Raw genomic sequence first — 14,751 nt, forward strand, 5'->3', positions numbered from 1 at the left:
ATTTAACAATAAATATATAAAAGTGCAGTCTTTTCAATGAAAACTAACATCCTATAGGATAACACGTTAACCAACAACACAGTTAAAGTTGGAAATCTGTCGTTCCCAGTTTCTTCTTCTGTGGGGCTTCACGGCCGTTTCGCAGCAATGATTCGTTGAGCCGTCGACAAATGCCCGCCTTCTGTAAAACCAGCCAATCGTTGCAGCGCACGGTCTCCACCCCTTCATGGTGTATTCTGAGAGGGAGCGTGTCCCAGGCGCCTGGTGTTTTTGTTTCTGGGTAAGAACTTGTACTACTAAATCATAAATTTACAGCGCATACAGTTCAAATTATTTGGGAACGCTACAGAACCCAGCACATCTTTCTGCTCAGGTATTAATCACGGATTATTGCACTTTTGCATGCTTAGTTTTGTGCTAGTAAAGTAGGTGCTAATAGTAGCATGTTGCTCAGAAGGCTAGCATTAGCATGTAGATTTAGTCCAGCATTAGCATTCTACATCAGAGATGTAGCTACAATCCTTTTTTTTTTCCCAAAAAAACCTGCTTATAACGCCATTAAATCACAGGAATAGTCACATATTTCGATGTATTTATACATTTTAGGAATTAATTATGCATGTTTACTGATAATAAAACACACATAGTATCCAATAAGGATTCTTTGCATAGCTTAGCCCCTCTCACAAGATAAATTAGTATGTGATATACATGTTCGTCATACAAGTGCACTTAAATGTATTATTTCTGCAGAATGTTTAGTTGTTGTTTTGTACTTTTGATCTGCTATGACATGCACCCCTGTAGTATTTAACAGCCATAGATATGGTAATTTTATTTATTCATCTATATTTTGACTAGTTATAATTACAGACCAACTTTTTAGAAATTCACTTTGATAAGTAACATCTATAATTAGATACCCAGAGATCTTTTTTATTTTTCAACATGTTATTAATAACTTTGTCTTTGCATAACTTTAATAGCTAGTCAAAAACTTATAACTGACATGTATTCAAACACCATTGCAGGCATTTATATTTAATATTTTTATTTTATAATTTACATGTTTGTTACCTACTTTAGACTAGTTGTAGTTCTCTTTAATTCAGTTTTAATCAGTTAAAAATAATTATGATGATCACTTAAGTTGCTCCTGAAAACAGTGTTTACTGTAGATCATTAAATGTTATTTGAGAAGTAAAAATTAAACTATGAATATGTCGTTTTGGAATTTTAACTAGTTAGAATATATGTCACACACTTTTGTAACATTACATTTTTTACTAGTACCACCTATATTTAGAAAAATGGGTAATGGGTACAACAAATCACTGTAACATATGTAAACATATGTGGAAATGTAATATACAAGGTAAAAACTGAGTTTCTACAATTCTAACAAGTTTGAAAGTCAATGTTTGATAGGACCATCTATATTCTTCAATGCAGCCTTGATTGTTTTAGACATGCTTTATTGTCATTTCTTTAAGAAATCTTCTCCAGGCTTCTTGAAGGGCATTCAAAGGTTTTCTTTGGAAGTTGCTTGCTCTTTGTTCCGTTCTCTGCCAATATCATCCCACACTGCTTCAGTGATGTTGAGGTCAGCCTGTGACTGATAGTGTTCAGTTGTGTGCTTTTCTATCCAGGTGTGCTTTTACTACATTGACAGGGATCATTGGGATCATTGTCATGCTGAAAAATGAAGTTGTAGCCAATCAGATGCTTTCCAAATTGTATCGCATTGTGGTAAAAATCTGTGTGCATTCTATCAGTTTTGACAAGATCCAGCTTCCTCAGATTTATTAAAGACACAATGCACACCATGCTGAGATGTACTATATCTCAGCATATATGTTTGGACAACAGCTCTTTTGGAATCACCTTGTTCATCCAAAAATACTATTATATGTATGTCAGACTGTGCTATCATTGGCATTTTTCATAAGCTCAAACAAACTAAAACTAAATGACAACACATAATATGTTTTGTGACAGGCTGCTAATAAGTAGTCTGATATGTATAAACATGCTGTCATCGCTTCACTTAGGTTTGTTTTTATACTCAAATAATTCAATAATTAAGCTAAATGGCTTGAAAACAAAAATACTCTGAAGGTGGTACAGAAATGGATGAAAATGCTCCCAGTGTCCAAAGAAACACTTTGAAAGAGCTTCAGAAAGCCTGGTAGTGTTGAAAACCACTTTAAAAATTACAGGAACGTCTGGTTGAGACAACATACAAAGAGATGGGGGATTGAATCACAGATGAACACATGAACTGGGCATATGCTTGATAAAATACAGACATATTAGAAATGTAGTTGCTGATATATGCAGTTCTTACAAGTGAAAAGTAAACTGTTTCTCTGTGTGAAAATGTAATTTTGTAAAAACAAAGAATTTAATGAGTTTTGTTTGAAAGTCAGATTGTTAGTAATCAGTCTGATTGATTAACTGAAAAGATTCAATTTAGTAACATGAAATTTTATTATAATGAGAATAAAATATAAACAACTTGTTTTCTTTTTTAGGGAATACAGAGTGTCAGTGTCGTTTCTTTGCAGATGCTTAAAGCAAAGTCTCACATTTGTCTGAAAAAACTCGGGCCAAATATTTTCATCTTTATGAGAGTTATGTCAAATTTCAGGTCCATTCTGAAATAATAGTTTTCTGAAAAAAGCATTTTAATGGATAAAGGTAGTGGTGTTGAGCCATAGTACCCTAAATATTCGAAGGGCCGTGCTCAAGTAGTTTTCCAGATAGTGAAATTTCAAATTCCCTCTGAAAAGATGAAAACTAATGACAGTAGGGACCTGAAATTTTTAACACTAATGTGATTTTTTTCAGAGAAATTTGACATGGCCTGGATCCAAGACATTTTATGAAAATACAAAACATAAAATAAAATGACATGATGCGATAAGGAAATGGTTGTTACTTGTTGTTTGTGCCATGATGCAACTATTACTCTTTATGGGTTTTAGTAGGGGAAGATAAAAAATGTGCAAGAAAAACGTAAATAATTATTATTAAGATCATAACATTTTGAAATATCAGCTACAGTTTTAACTGTTTAGTTTCAGTCATTCATCTTCATACATATTTAGGACAAATTTGTCATTGTAAAAGCAGGGAAACGTTCTCGTCCACTGTTATTTTGTTTGGTCTGTCAGATCTTAATCATGCTGATTTGTCATGCATTATCCATCCAGTTTTTGTCTTGAAAGCGTCGTCTTCTGTAGGCTGAGGACTGAAGAATTTCATCTCTGTCTCTTTTAAAACAGCATACAATGGAGGATGGTCAAGATTTTTCTCTTTGTGGGAAAGCAGCTGTGACTGAAGCCAATCTAAGTAAGTCTGAATGCATTGCAAGTAAACAGCTACTTAGTAAAGCTTGTATTTAAGTCACTTTTGCTGATAAACCTTCACATAGTGACTGTGCCTAATACCAGTTCATTTAAAAAGCCTTACCTCTTTGTAAAGGTTTACATTTCTGATTACTTTGATTTCTATTTTTCAGGAGATGAATACTACTGGAAGCTCGTTGCGGACTTCATTGGTCCTCAATCAGGAGAAGAATTAGAGCTTGAAAAGGGCCCCTGCAAGAACAGACTTATGATCCAAGTAGGACTTTTGAGAGAGGACAATAATTTTCCGTGGATCGCCATTGTGGATTGGCTCAAGAGGATCTTCCCCGCACATCAGTCAGCAGATTTTCGCCGTTTGATTGGAAGAGGCATTGCCACAACACTGAGTCTTGGATATGATGCAAGGCTGGTCTTCCTGGAATCAGATGTCAATTTTAATTTTGTTGGACCAATATGTGATAGCATTGGAGTCGAGCGGCAAGATCTTTTGGAATTGAGAGATTTTTCAGATCGGGCAAAGTCGATCGAAGTCACAAACGGCTTGATTCTTGAACTAAGCAACTTTGTGAGCAGGGAGAAAATTTCCCCAATTGTTCTAGTAAGTTGGCTTAGAAACTTCAACTCACAGTACTGTAAGAATGGCAATGTTCAAAGGGCATATCAAGTCCTCAAAGCCAAAATAAAAAAGTTAAAGGCGTTTTGCTGCAATTCAGAAACAAGAAGTAACAGGAGGAATGCATTGGTTGAAAATATGCTTCAAAGTCCGTTTGAACTGGTTCAGATAAAAGAGCCAAAGCTTATTGTAAAGAAACGCATGAGAAGAGATGAGAGCGTAGATTATGAAAAAGTTATAATCAAAGAGGAAGACGAGATTTTTGAAATCATGGAAAGTGAGGAGCCTGAGATGGACAGAGATGAAATAAGAGGACAAAACGATCATGCTGCTGTACATAGAAATTATGAGGATATGGATGTTTCCAACAGTGGAGACGAAACCTCGGGTAACACAGCAGAGTCTATGACTGTGCTTGACATCGCAATGCTGACTGTCCATAAACTGTCCAGTGTGTACAGTGGGAAAACAGAAGTGTGCAAGCAGGTTTCCCTGGATCTCCTTAAAAATCAGTACGCTCTGACATTCAAAGACAATCCAGCTATGGCAGTGTTTGAGAAGAAGCTCGAGGCAATGCATGAACACATTTCCCTTGTCTCTCCTGTCATGTTTCTAAACTACAATGCCAATTTCCTCGTTGATGTTCACGATGTAGTGGAACAGCACATATTTGACTTTGAAAAGGAGATCATTGAGTCAGCGGGAGAGAAACTAGGCCGTGATAAGCTCCCCAAATTCAAGAACTTTGTCAATTTTCCAGAAAGCGCCACCTCACGGTATATTCACATGGCTTGTGATATCCTGAGCCCTCGCACCCCCGAGAAGAAAAACTACAGGAAGTACTGGGTGGCTTTCTGTGAGGAAAAGAATAATCCCTCCAGACTGGCGGTAAATCACTCAAACAGATTCAACACTTACTTTGAAGCTGCTGCGGGTCTTATCCACCACCACAAAGAGATCGCTCTCTTCTTCTCAGATTTGCTGTCGCTGAACAACGATAAATGCCCGAACATTATTCTGGAGAGTGTTGCCGCAGATGCGAACGACACTGTGATTCAGAGCCTCGTATGTGTTCTGGCAATTGTGTACTGCAAAATCCTCGGTCCTTACTGGCAGCTTCTGAAGAGTGGAGGAGAGTACGCTCTCTACAGCCAGTACTTACTCTATCTCTACCAAAAATTTCTCGATTGGTCCAAAGATCCTTCAACTCTGCTGGAACCAGAAGAGGCTACGGATGTCTTTCTGCAGTACCCACTGCAAGAGAAAACCTTTGATGGAGTGTTTCACTACTGTGGGCAGTGGCACACGAATCGAGATCTGATCAAAGCTTGCTTGAAGAGGACGATAAAGGTGATTGCTTCAGTCACTGAAGAACACCTCAAGGATTTTCTGCCAGGAGGAAAATTTTCCCAAATTCCTTCCACCAATTTGAGCTTGCAGTTGGTCAGTTGCACATTCTCTGTTTTGATGGCGGAGTACCCCTTTGGCCACACATACCCCTACAAGAGGAAAAGGCCTGAGAAGTCAACAAAGTACTCTGTAGATGAGAACTTGTCATCAGGCAGCTCCCAAGAAGACAAATACCAATCTGCTTCATCTGATGAGAGCTCTGACGACTCTGACTTTTCCAGTTTGGAAGTTAGAAGGAGGACCTCAAAAGAAACCCGCAGTCCACAGATGAGAAAAGGTTATGCCAGCAAAATAGAAAAGGCAATAAAGGTGTACGAGGAGATAGAGGAGAACATGGACAGGGATTACATAATAGCTCAAGTGAATAGAAACGGAGGGCCATGCAAAACTCAGCAGGATGTCGATAAAATGATGCTGCGTTTCGATGGAAAATCCCGAGCTGAGAAACGGGAGGGGCTGCGCTGCGAGATCGTGTATCAGAAAATGATTCTGAACAACACAAACTCTCACCTGGATATGGTTTTCCACAACAGCACACAAATGGCACTGAAGCTGAAGCTTGCACTTCCGCGCGTAAAGCCTGGCTACTCTATCGTTTTGGCGCCTAGAAGGACCAAAAAGAAGCCGGTGCTCCAGGACACGACGGAAGCTGCGACCGGTCCGAGTCAAAGCAGCAGCGGCACATGAGTGCTTTAACTGTATGATATCTAGAGAAGAGGTCAAGAGGATGAAATCTTATCATGTGACTTCCTCATGTGACTGCATGGCTTCGGACTAAGCAAAAACACACTTATCACATAATGTATTATTTTGTACATGCCATTAGTTGGAAAGACTGGATATTTTTATAAGTTTTTTTTTTTTTTTTTTTGCGCGATAATGTCGATGAGTTTGTAACTAATCCTTACATAAAAGATGTGAAATTGACCACTGTCAAATTATTTTACTTAATTTATCAACCAAACGACAAAATGTCTGGATGTTGTTGTTGGTGACCTCGTGTTTGTCAGATCTGAAGGGCATTTGTGTTTGTATCACAAGCCTCAGTGTGAGTGAGTTAATCAGCGACAGTTAGTCGTGTCAAGTTGAGCTGAGTTAATCATGTCAACGAGTTCATGATCATAAACTCTTGCACCCCCTTGTCCTTTAACCCTTGTGTATTGTTTGGGTCTGCTGGATCCATTTTCTGAATTCACTATAAAGAAAATCATTGTGTTTATTGTTTTAACCTTAAACTCAGAACACAAAACAACATAAAGGGTTAAATAAATCTAAATTATTTAAAGCTAAATAAACACCACACAAAGGTAAAAAACAAAAATAGGGTGGCAGTGGGATTGCTGTATCGAAAGTCATAGTATTGGGATCTTCTCTTTTTTTTTTAATTATTAAAATGCTAGAGAAGAGCAGCAAAGCCCATTGTTTGGCTGTAATGAAAATAATTAGCTGTTAAAGTAGAGGGAGATGGTGTCGCAATTTAAGCAACAATCAGTGTTAACTTCCCACAAAAACAAAAAAACAAGCAAATCCCCCTTTAATTATTTTAAAGGTAACAGTTGTTTACAATGAGCCGTCTGTGAGTTGCCCGCTGGATCGCAAACGAGAGAACTCCAAGGCAGATGGTGCCTTCACGGTTGTCGGAATGTCTAGAATTTCTTATCGAGTATGAAAACGCTCCAACTGAGTTAATGTCCAAACGTGTTATATTATACGCTGCTTTAAAAAATTTGGAGCTTGTATGTGTCAGAGAACCACTGTAAGAATAGGGAAAACCCGCGGTGCTGTAGGAAATGGCAGCATACCAGAGAGCGGTAATTAAAAATGACTTGGAGGTCATAAACCACCTTTACAATTCACGATACAACTTTGCAGCGAACCTAGTGTGGAATGTGTGCTTTGCTTAAGTAGAAAAAATGCAAAATTGAAGCACGTAAAAGCCGAAATAAAAAAATTTTAAACCGATTATTAAAGTTCCGAACAGTTTCGAAGGCAGCCGAAGGGGCGGAACTTTGCGTAAGCGTCCTCTGTTTCGAGTCCCTGATAGGGAGGTATGGAGGAACACGCTGGACACAAACTGAGGCAAGCGTTTTATTAGCGTTTCTCTGTTGAATTAGCCGGACTAAGCGCGACCATGTCCGGTGGGTGGTGGAGCAGTGCCGCGGTGAGCCACGGGCTCATGGCTCTGTTCGCCATGGGTTCCTGGATTTCTGTCAACAGTCTGTGGGTCGAGCTCCCGGTGATTGTCGGCGTGCTGCCCGAAGGTAGGTTGTAGGAAGCTCCAACAACCCCACGCTTCCCCGCTTTGACCTTTCCCCTACTAATCCATAGCGTGTATCACAGCGTTTCCACATTATTTGAGTTCATTGGTTTTATTATATAGGCTCTGGAGGCGGTGGTGAACAATAACAGCTAGCTCCACCTTATTGTTACATTATCAGTCTATGCATTCAAAATTGGTTAGGTGTAGCGTTCAAATGTAGTTGTGTTTTCGAGTTTTTTAAGAGATGGCGCTCTTACTTAGTTCCTGAGCTGTTGTTAATGTGCAGGTTTAGACTTTACATACTAAACTGCTAAACCTGTCATCATTATCTGCAGTATAGTTTATAGGCTGTTATATCCGATGTTATGTAGTTATAACTCCTGCATTAACACTGAAATGCTTCAGTGTTATATATTTACAATATTATTTCTGAAGCCCAACATTTACTCCATGGTCTCTATAATTTCATTTGTTTTGGAACTTTTCACCACCAAAATTGAAAATTAACTATAACAGATGATCTGTACAACAGCTGTGGCCGTGCAAAGTTACCAGTTTAGAGATTACTGTGCACATTTTAACTATGTTTTTAAGCAAATTGCTTCTTTATACCTTTGTCGTAAATGATAAAATAATGATAGACTGAAAGGTAACCTTTATTATTCCATTGTTTTTCTATAGCCACGCTGTACATATTTAGATGTTTGTTTACTTATTACTTCAATTTTGCATACTTTACTATTTTTCCACATTGCCTGGTGCAAACCAAATGCTTCCTATAGATTTACTCATTTACCTATGTACACTCAGTGGTTACTTTGTTAGGTACACCTGTTCAGCTGCCAGTCACGTAGCAACAACTCATTGGATTCAGGTATGTAAACATGGCAAAAATGATGTTGAAGTTCAAACTGAGAATCACAATGGAAGGAAAAAAGATGATTTAAGTGCCTTTGTTGGTGTCACTGAATTGAAACTGCTTATCTACTGGAAGTTTCCCCATGAACATCTCTGGAGTTTCCAGAAAATTATTTAAAAGTGAAAAGCTGTCCACTGTGTAGCTCAGCAGCTGCACAAACTTGAAACCTTAGCAGCCAAAACAACATTGGATCACAGTCCTGTTGTCTAAGAACAGGAAACTTAGTCTACAGTTCACACAGGCTAAAAAAAACCCCCAAAACTGGACAGCAGAAGATTGGAAAATGTTTCTTCATCTGATGAGTCTCAGTTTCTGCTGCAAAATTTAGATGACAGGGTCTCAATTAGGCGTAAAAACATGAAAGCATGGATCCATTCTGCCTTGCATCAATGAGGCTGCTGGTGTAATAAGGTTAGGGATATTTACTTGGCAAAGTTTGGGTCTCTTAGTACCAACTGAGCATCATTTAAATGCCACAGTCTGAGTACTGCTGCTCACCGTGTCCATCACTTTAGGACCACAGTCTACCCATCTTCTGATGAGTCATGTGTCATGTCACAGTGCTCAAATAATCTCAAACTGGTTACTTGAACATGACAGTGAGTTCACTGTACACTAATGGCCTCCAGTCACCAGATCCCAGTGCAATAGAGTTCATCTGGGATGTGGTGGAGATTCTCATCGTGGATGTGCAAATCTGACAAATCTGCATTATCTGTGTGATCCTATCATGTCAATATGGACCAAAACTCTGAGAAATGTTTCCAGCATGCATGAATTCTAAGGGCAGTAAGGGATCCAACCCAGTACTTGCATGGTGTACCAATTGAAGTGACTGGTGAATGTATGATATCAGTATAATAGCCCAACGATATACTGTCAGAATTAAGTGCTTCATCATGGGATGATATTTATGAGAAAACTTCAGTGGGTTCATCACATGTTTGTAGGGGTGTTATGACCCAGTCATGATCAAGAGACCAGGTGTATGTTTGTTTTAGTTTTTAAGCTATTTTTTTTAAATTCTTCATCCACTCAAAGTCAAAGCTGAGGTATGAACATAACTGTGGTTTTCAATAAATGTTACACAGCTGCATGTTAGATATAACTAAACTTTATTACAGGCTAAGTGTCATCTTGATCTAAAACTCAAATCTACAACTAAAATTTTCACTAAATGCATTCCTCTGTTTGACACATATTAGGGCCAATCTGAGAAAACACACACAAAAAAACACAAACTAAAAATTTCCTGTGTTGCAGTTATGTTTGAAAATGGCTAATATTCTGTCAGACTGGCTCATATCCAGCTTACTTACACTTTCACTGGTCAGAGGTTTCTTGCTTCTATCCATTTAATGTCTTTGTGGTTATCCAAAGGACACCTTTACGTTAACAAGACACCACAGTGAATACCAGTTATTTTATTATGAGTTTACTGCCTGATGAGGGCAGCAAACTCACAATATTGAACTTACTGTGAACTCAGGGAGTAGGTCGCAGCATCACTCTATAACAAAATAACTCTTGATGCAATAAAAACAGATTAGCATCGTTTAATAGAAACATACATGCACAAAATTGTTTTGGAAAAGCACCTTAAGATCAGCAGAATAATGTGGTATCCTTATTTTTTTTAAAAAGAACACAAATATGAATTCAAAAGACTCAAAACACATTTATTAAACAAAATTATAAAAATGTGTTCTTATTGAGATCTAATTACTTTAACTTGTTTGTTTTGCTTCTCTTTTAGGCTGGAACCTGCCTGCTTACCTCTCAGTGCTTATAGCATTTGGGAACCTGGGACCAATAGCAGTGACCATCACACACCACTGTGCGCCTGGGCGCTTAAACGAACGCCTCGCCATCCACTGCATCCAGATACTGGCAGTGGTGGCGTCCGCTTTTCTGGCCGTCTTCTGGTGCCACACTGTCATGGTGGCAGGAGAGCAGAGATCCGTACCGTTCCTGGTCTTGACTTTCGTGTTATCGGTTGTTTGCTGTACATCCAACGTGACCTTTCTGCCTTTCATGTTCCGGTACCCACCTCAGTATATCCGCACTTTCTTCATTGGTCAGGGTTTCAGCGCCTTGTTCCCTTGTATTGTGGCGTTGGGACAAGGTGTTGGCAAGCTGGAGTGTAAAACTGTGAACGGCACAGTGCAACCAGAGTATTTGAAAGAGAACTTTCCCGCCCAGAATTTCTTCTGGTTCTTGTTTGTGATGCTCTCAATCTCTGCTCTGAGTTTCCTGGCTTTGACGCGAAGACCGTCAGAGTCAACGCAGGGTTCACAGCCACCGCCACCGCAGGAGTCTGACAGTGGTGCAGCAGCAAAGGATGAAGAAGAGACGCACCGGCTGTACAACGGAGGGACGCCAGTGTCTGAGGAGCAGGTGCAGGTGCGGGTGGAGGAGCAGCCACCGGCTCAGACATTTTGGACACCACGAAACATCTTCCTGCTTGTGCTGCTCGCCATCTCCAACGCCCTCACCAATGGAGTCCTCCCATCTGTGCAGAGCTTCTCCTGCCTGCCCTATGGCACCATGACCTTCCACCTCTCTGTGGTCCTTGGAAACATAGCGAATCCCGTAGCGTGTTTTCTGGCCATGTTCGTTGTCCTCAGGTGAGAACACAGAAATAAAGACTTATTTGTGAGATTTCATTGTTATATTTGGACTTCTTCTCATGAAAACTTGTCTTTTCCAGATCCTCTACACCTCTGGGATTTTTGGCTTTGGTGGGTGGCGTATTTGCTGCTTATCTCATGGCATTAGCGGCCCTCAGCCCCTGCCCACCGCTCCTAGGAAGCCATGCTGGTGTGGCTTTAGTGGTGAGTGGGTTCATTTATTTCTGGGCTGGGGTGTTGCATCCCGTCAAGGAGGCTGAGACACATCCTGAAAATGTCGTACGCAGCCACAAAAACAACTTTGAACAAAGAGTAGATGTTGTGTTTATTATTTCAGCAGAAATAATCTGGTCTTTAAGCCAAGGCCAGAAATAACAAGCAAACAAAGCTGCTTATAGAGGCAACAAATGTTGGATGGGTGATGGGGAAGGGAATGATCCTCTGGAAGTGGTGGCCATCTTGGCTCCTTATGTAGCCTGTGGTTCTCAGTTAGGAGCTGTAAACTTGAGCAATTTGATTTATTTATTTATTTAAACAAATAAATGAATCAAAATTACTATTTTTAAGCTTAATGTTTAAATAAAATTAGTTAACATCTATAGTATAACAACAATGGATAAATTTCTAAATGGGCACGATAAATAAAAATAAAGCTGATTTTATATAAAGAAAGAAAACGAATTCCCAAATTTAAACTAGTATTTTTAGGGAATCTCATTAAGCCCTTCCTGGTTCGACCCTCAAAGGGATTTGTGTCTCCTCCCTGAGGATCTTTTCGCTTTTAGGTGAATGTACAACGCGCCAAATCAGAGCAAACTAGGAACTAGAAATTTTAAGGTTAAAGAGTGCCTTCATAGAGCCTTTGATTATGCAGGTCTGCAAAAAAAAAAATTCAGCTTCATGGGATATTTTTGTTAAATTTTATGTTTGTTATGCTGCTGAATCCAAAAATGATCTCCACTTCCCTCTATCATGTACAGTTTTGCAAAACATGAGGAGTTTACATAAAAAAAAAGCACAACAGCGATGAAAAAAAAAAATCAATATTTTATTAAAATGAACCATGCATACTTTTTCTGAGATTTCTTACCTTTCACTATGAACAAAATAAACCTGTTGGGACGTGACCATCTGAGCTCCTCACACCGCCAAACCCACCCTACCCTCCCCCTCCTACTGACCCAACTCAATTCCTCACATTTTCTATTTGTATTTCTCTCGAGTCTCACGCTTAGAAATATTAAATTACTGTAAGAAATCATTATTGGATATGTTTTTCTGACTCAAGTATAAGACACCAGATTTCAGTTTGAAAAGGGAAATTGTACACGTAATTAAACTAAAAAACTGACGTGATGGAATTTTAAAGAGATTTTTCACGGTTTCAGTGAAAATCTATAAGAAACAGTCAACATATCCTATGCAGTTTTTTGGTTGCAGACCTGCATTATTTAGTACTGGATGATCAGTTGTCTTTGTGTTTAAGAATCAAAAATCCCAAGAGATTTTTTTTCACTTCATATTTAACATTTCTGCATGTTTTTATTTATTTAAACATTTTTCCTATATATAGTCATCACATTTTTTTGCTGTGATGCATCTTGTATAAAAATTGTTTTCAATTTTACCCCTGAACTTGTACTGAATACTTTTCTGACCTTTAATAATCATGATTAAGAAGTCTACTAATGACGGCTTCCTGAGAATAATAGCCCATCTTTATAGTGAGCTTTAAATATAGCCTGCTAGCTGTGTTAGTGCCATAAAACCTCACAATCAGTGAAATCTTGTTGCTTGCTCAGTAATGATACCTGGAGCAGGTTGCGATATGCCGATCGGTGATTATAGGAGTGTAAATTACACTCACGCGCACCCAGTTCCTCAGTTAGTGTACTTTATGAAGCAAAACAGTACATTGGTATAACTTTACCTCTGAAAATGAATCCAAATGCCTTTATAAGCAGTGAGAATTGTAGACAGGAGTCCACATGAGTTACAACAGATCTTTAGAGGCCCACACTCCTTCAGTCTCATCACATTTTCTTCTGTTTTTAAATCTGCTAACATCCTTTACTAATTTCTCCTGCCCATTTGTGCCCCCTACAGGTCATCTCCTGGATTTTTTTCACTGGTGCCTTTTCCTATCTGAAGGTGGTGATCGGTACGTTGCTTCACGAGGCGGGTCACGCCGCCCTGCTGTGGTGCGGCATCTCCATCCAGGCCGGCTCTCTTATCGGAGCTCTCGTCATGTTTCCTCTGGTCAACATCTACAACGTGTTCACCAGAGGCCAAGAATGTGTCCAAGAATGCAGTTAGCAGGAGTGAGATGAGTGCAGTTTTTCTGTGAGCACACACGCCTCTCGTTCCTGCCCCATGGGAAATGGCCAAATGAATTCTGTTTTTGTGGTTCCTGAGAGATGTAATGTGTATTTCTTGCAGCTACTTCTTCTTGAGGATCATGTCTCACATGAGGCAGCCTCTCCTGATTCAGAGGTCTCAAGTCTGTGGAAGTAAAAACATTCCCAAATAATGGGAGCATTGTGTTGCAGGATTGGCCATGGGGGATGTAAAATGCATATGATGCTGTAAAACCTTTAAAGTGCTTTGTGCTTTTTATAATGAACCTTTGTAGGTCAGGTTGTTGATCGCAGCAGAGGAGCTGCTGATGGACTTTTCCCATCTCAGCTATCACGTGAAAGGTTATTTGCACTCAGACACAACAGCTAACTTGTTCGTCCTCATGTACTGATGCTGAACCGAATGATTCACTAACTACATTCTTTCAATGTAGAAAGGCAGCATTAATGTTTAATTTTATATTCAGATGTGTTGCTACCTCCTTTTTATGCCATGAATTGATTTTTTTTAAAACAGATTCAGATTTTCTGTTAAGCTCCTCATGAAAATGGTAGAATTTATATTGAAATAGCTTTTTGCAGTCAGATCCATTCAGTTCTTGATCTCTCGGCTGAACTGGGAACACCTTGGTGTTCTCCTGGGCAAGCTGGAGGCGGCGGCTGGGGAGAGGGAGGTCTGGGCTTCTCTGCTTAGGCTGCTGCCTCTGCAACCTGGCCCTGGATAAGCGGAAGAAATGGATGGATGGAAAGTTTTCTTTAGATTTAAGTTTACTTGACATTTGGGATGTTATCTTAAGGGAACGATACATGCCTGACCGTCACTAATCAGTGAACAAGGAATTTTATTTCTAAGTCCTTAAAGTAATGATTTTGCGTCTTTGATATGCAGTTAATGTAATTTTACTAACCATGCTGCTACCCAGCATCAGCTTTATTAAACTCTTCTGTTTACACAGGAAGAACATCTGTTAAGCTGCCTTGAGGATTTCGATGTAATACTGGGCTTTTTGTTTTAATACCAATGAAATGTTATTTGGTAATTTCAAATGGATTGAATTTTGCATTCATGGATTTTGTTTTATTTTGTTTTTTTCTTCTTTTTACGTTGTCTTGTATAACAATGTTATGAATAAAACTGTTCATGGGTAAAACTGCTCTTTGTTGTTTTAAAATATCAGTATTGAGGATAGT

The 14,751-nt window shown here is 39.1% G+C and overlaps 2 protein-coding genes across 3 annotated transcripts; both read left to right on the plus strand.

The window, feature by feature from the left end:
* Positions 1 to 85: 85 nt before the first annotated feature.
* On the plus strand, positions 86 to 6,622 carry LOC120727006. Of its 2 annotated transcripts, none has more exons than XM_040021115.1 (3): positions 86 to 373; positions 3,288 to 3,354; positions 3,524 to 6,622. In XM_040021115.1, exons 2-3 carry the CDS (start codon positions 3,294 to 3,296, stop codon positions 6,079 to 6,081), a joined length of 2,619 nt encoding a protein of 872 aa, XP_039877049.1. In that variant the 5' UTR covers positions 86 to 373; positions 3,288 to 3,293; the 3' UTR covers positions 6,082 to 6,622. The 2 variants fall into 2 exon arrangements, with proteins under 2 accessions (XP_039877049.1, XP_039877048.1); XM_040021114.1 differs by having other exon boundaries at positions 86 to 280.
* Positions 6,623 to 7,402: 780 nt separating this feature from the next.
* Positions 7,403 to 14,711, plus strand: LOC120727009 (solute carrier family 52, riboflavin transporter, member 2-like). The gene is made up of 4 exons (XM_040021117.1): positions 7,403 to 7,655; positions 10,330 to 11,200; positions 11,284 to 11,407; positions 13,310 to 14,711. Exons 1-4 carry the CDS (start codon positions 7,526 to 7,528, stop codon positions 13,517 to 13,519), a joined length of 1,335 nt encoding a protein of 444 aa, XP_039877051.1. The 5' UTR covers positions 7,403 to 7,525; the 3' UTR covers positions 13,520 to 14,711.
* The last annotated feature ends 40 nt before the right edge of the window (positions 14,712 to 14,751 follow it).

Source organism: Simochromis diagramma, unplaced genomic scaffold, assembly GCF_900408965.1.
Source record: "Simochromis diagramma unplaced genomic scaffold, fSimDia1.1 OVJJ01000753.1, whole genome shotgun sequence".
NCBI classification, from domain to species: Eukaryota; Metazoa; Chordata; class Actinopteri; order Cichliformes; family Cichlidae; genus Simochromis; species Simochromis diagramma.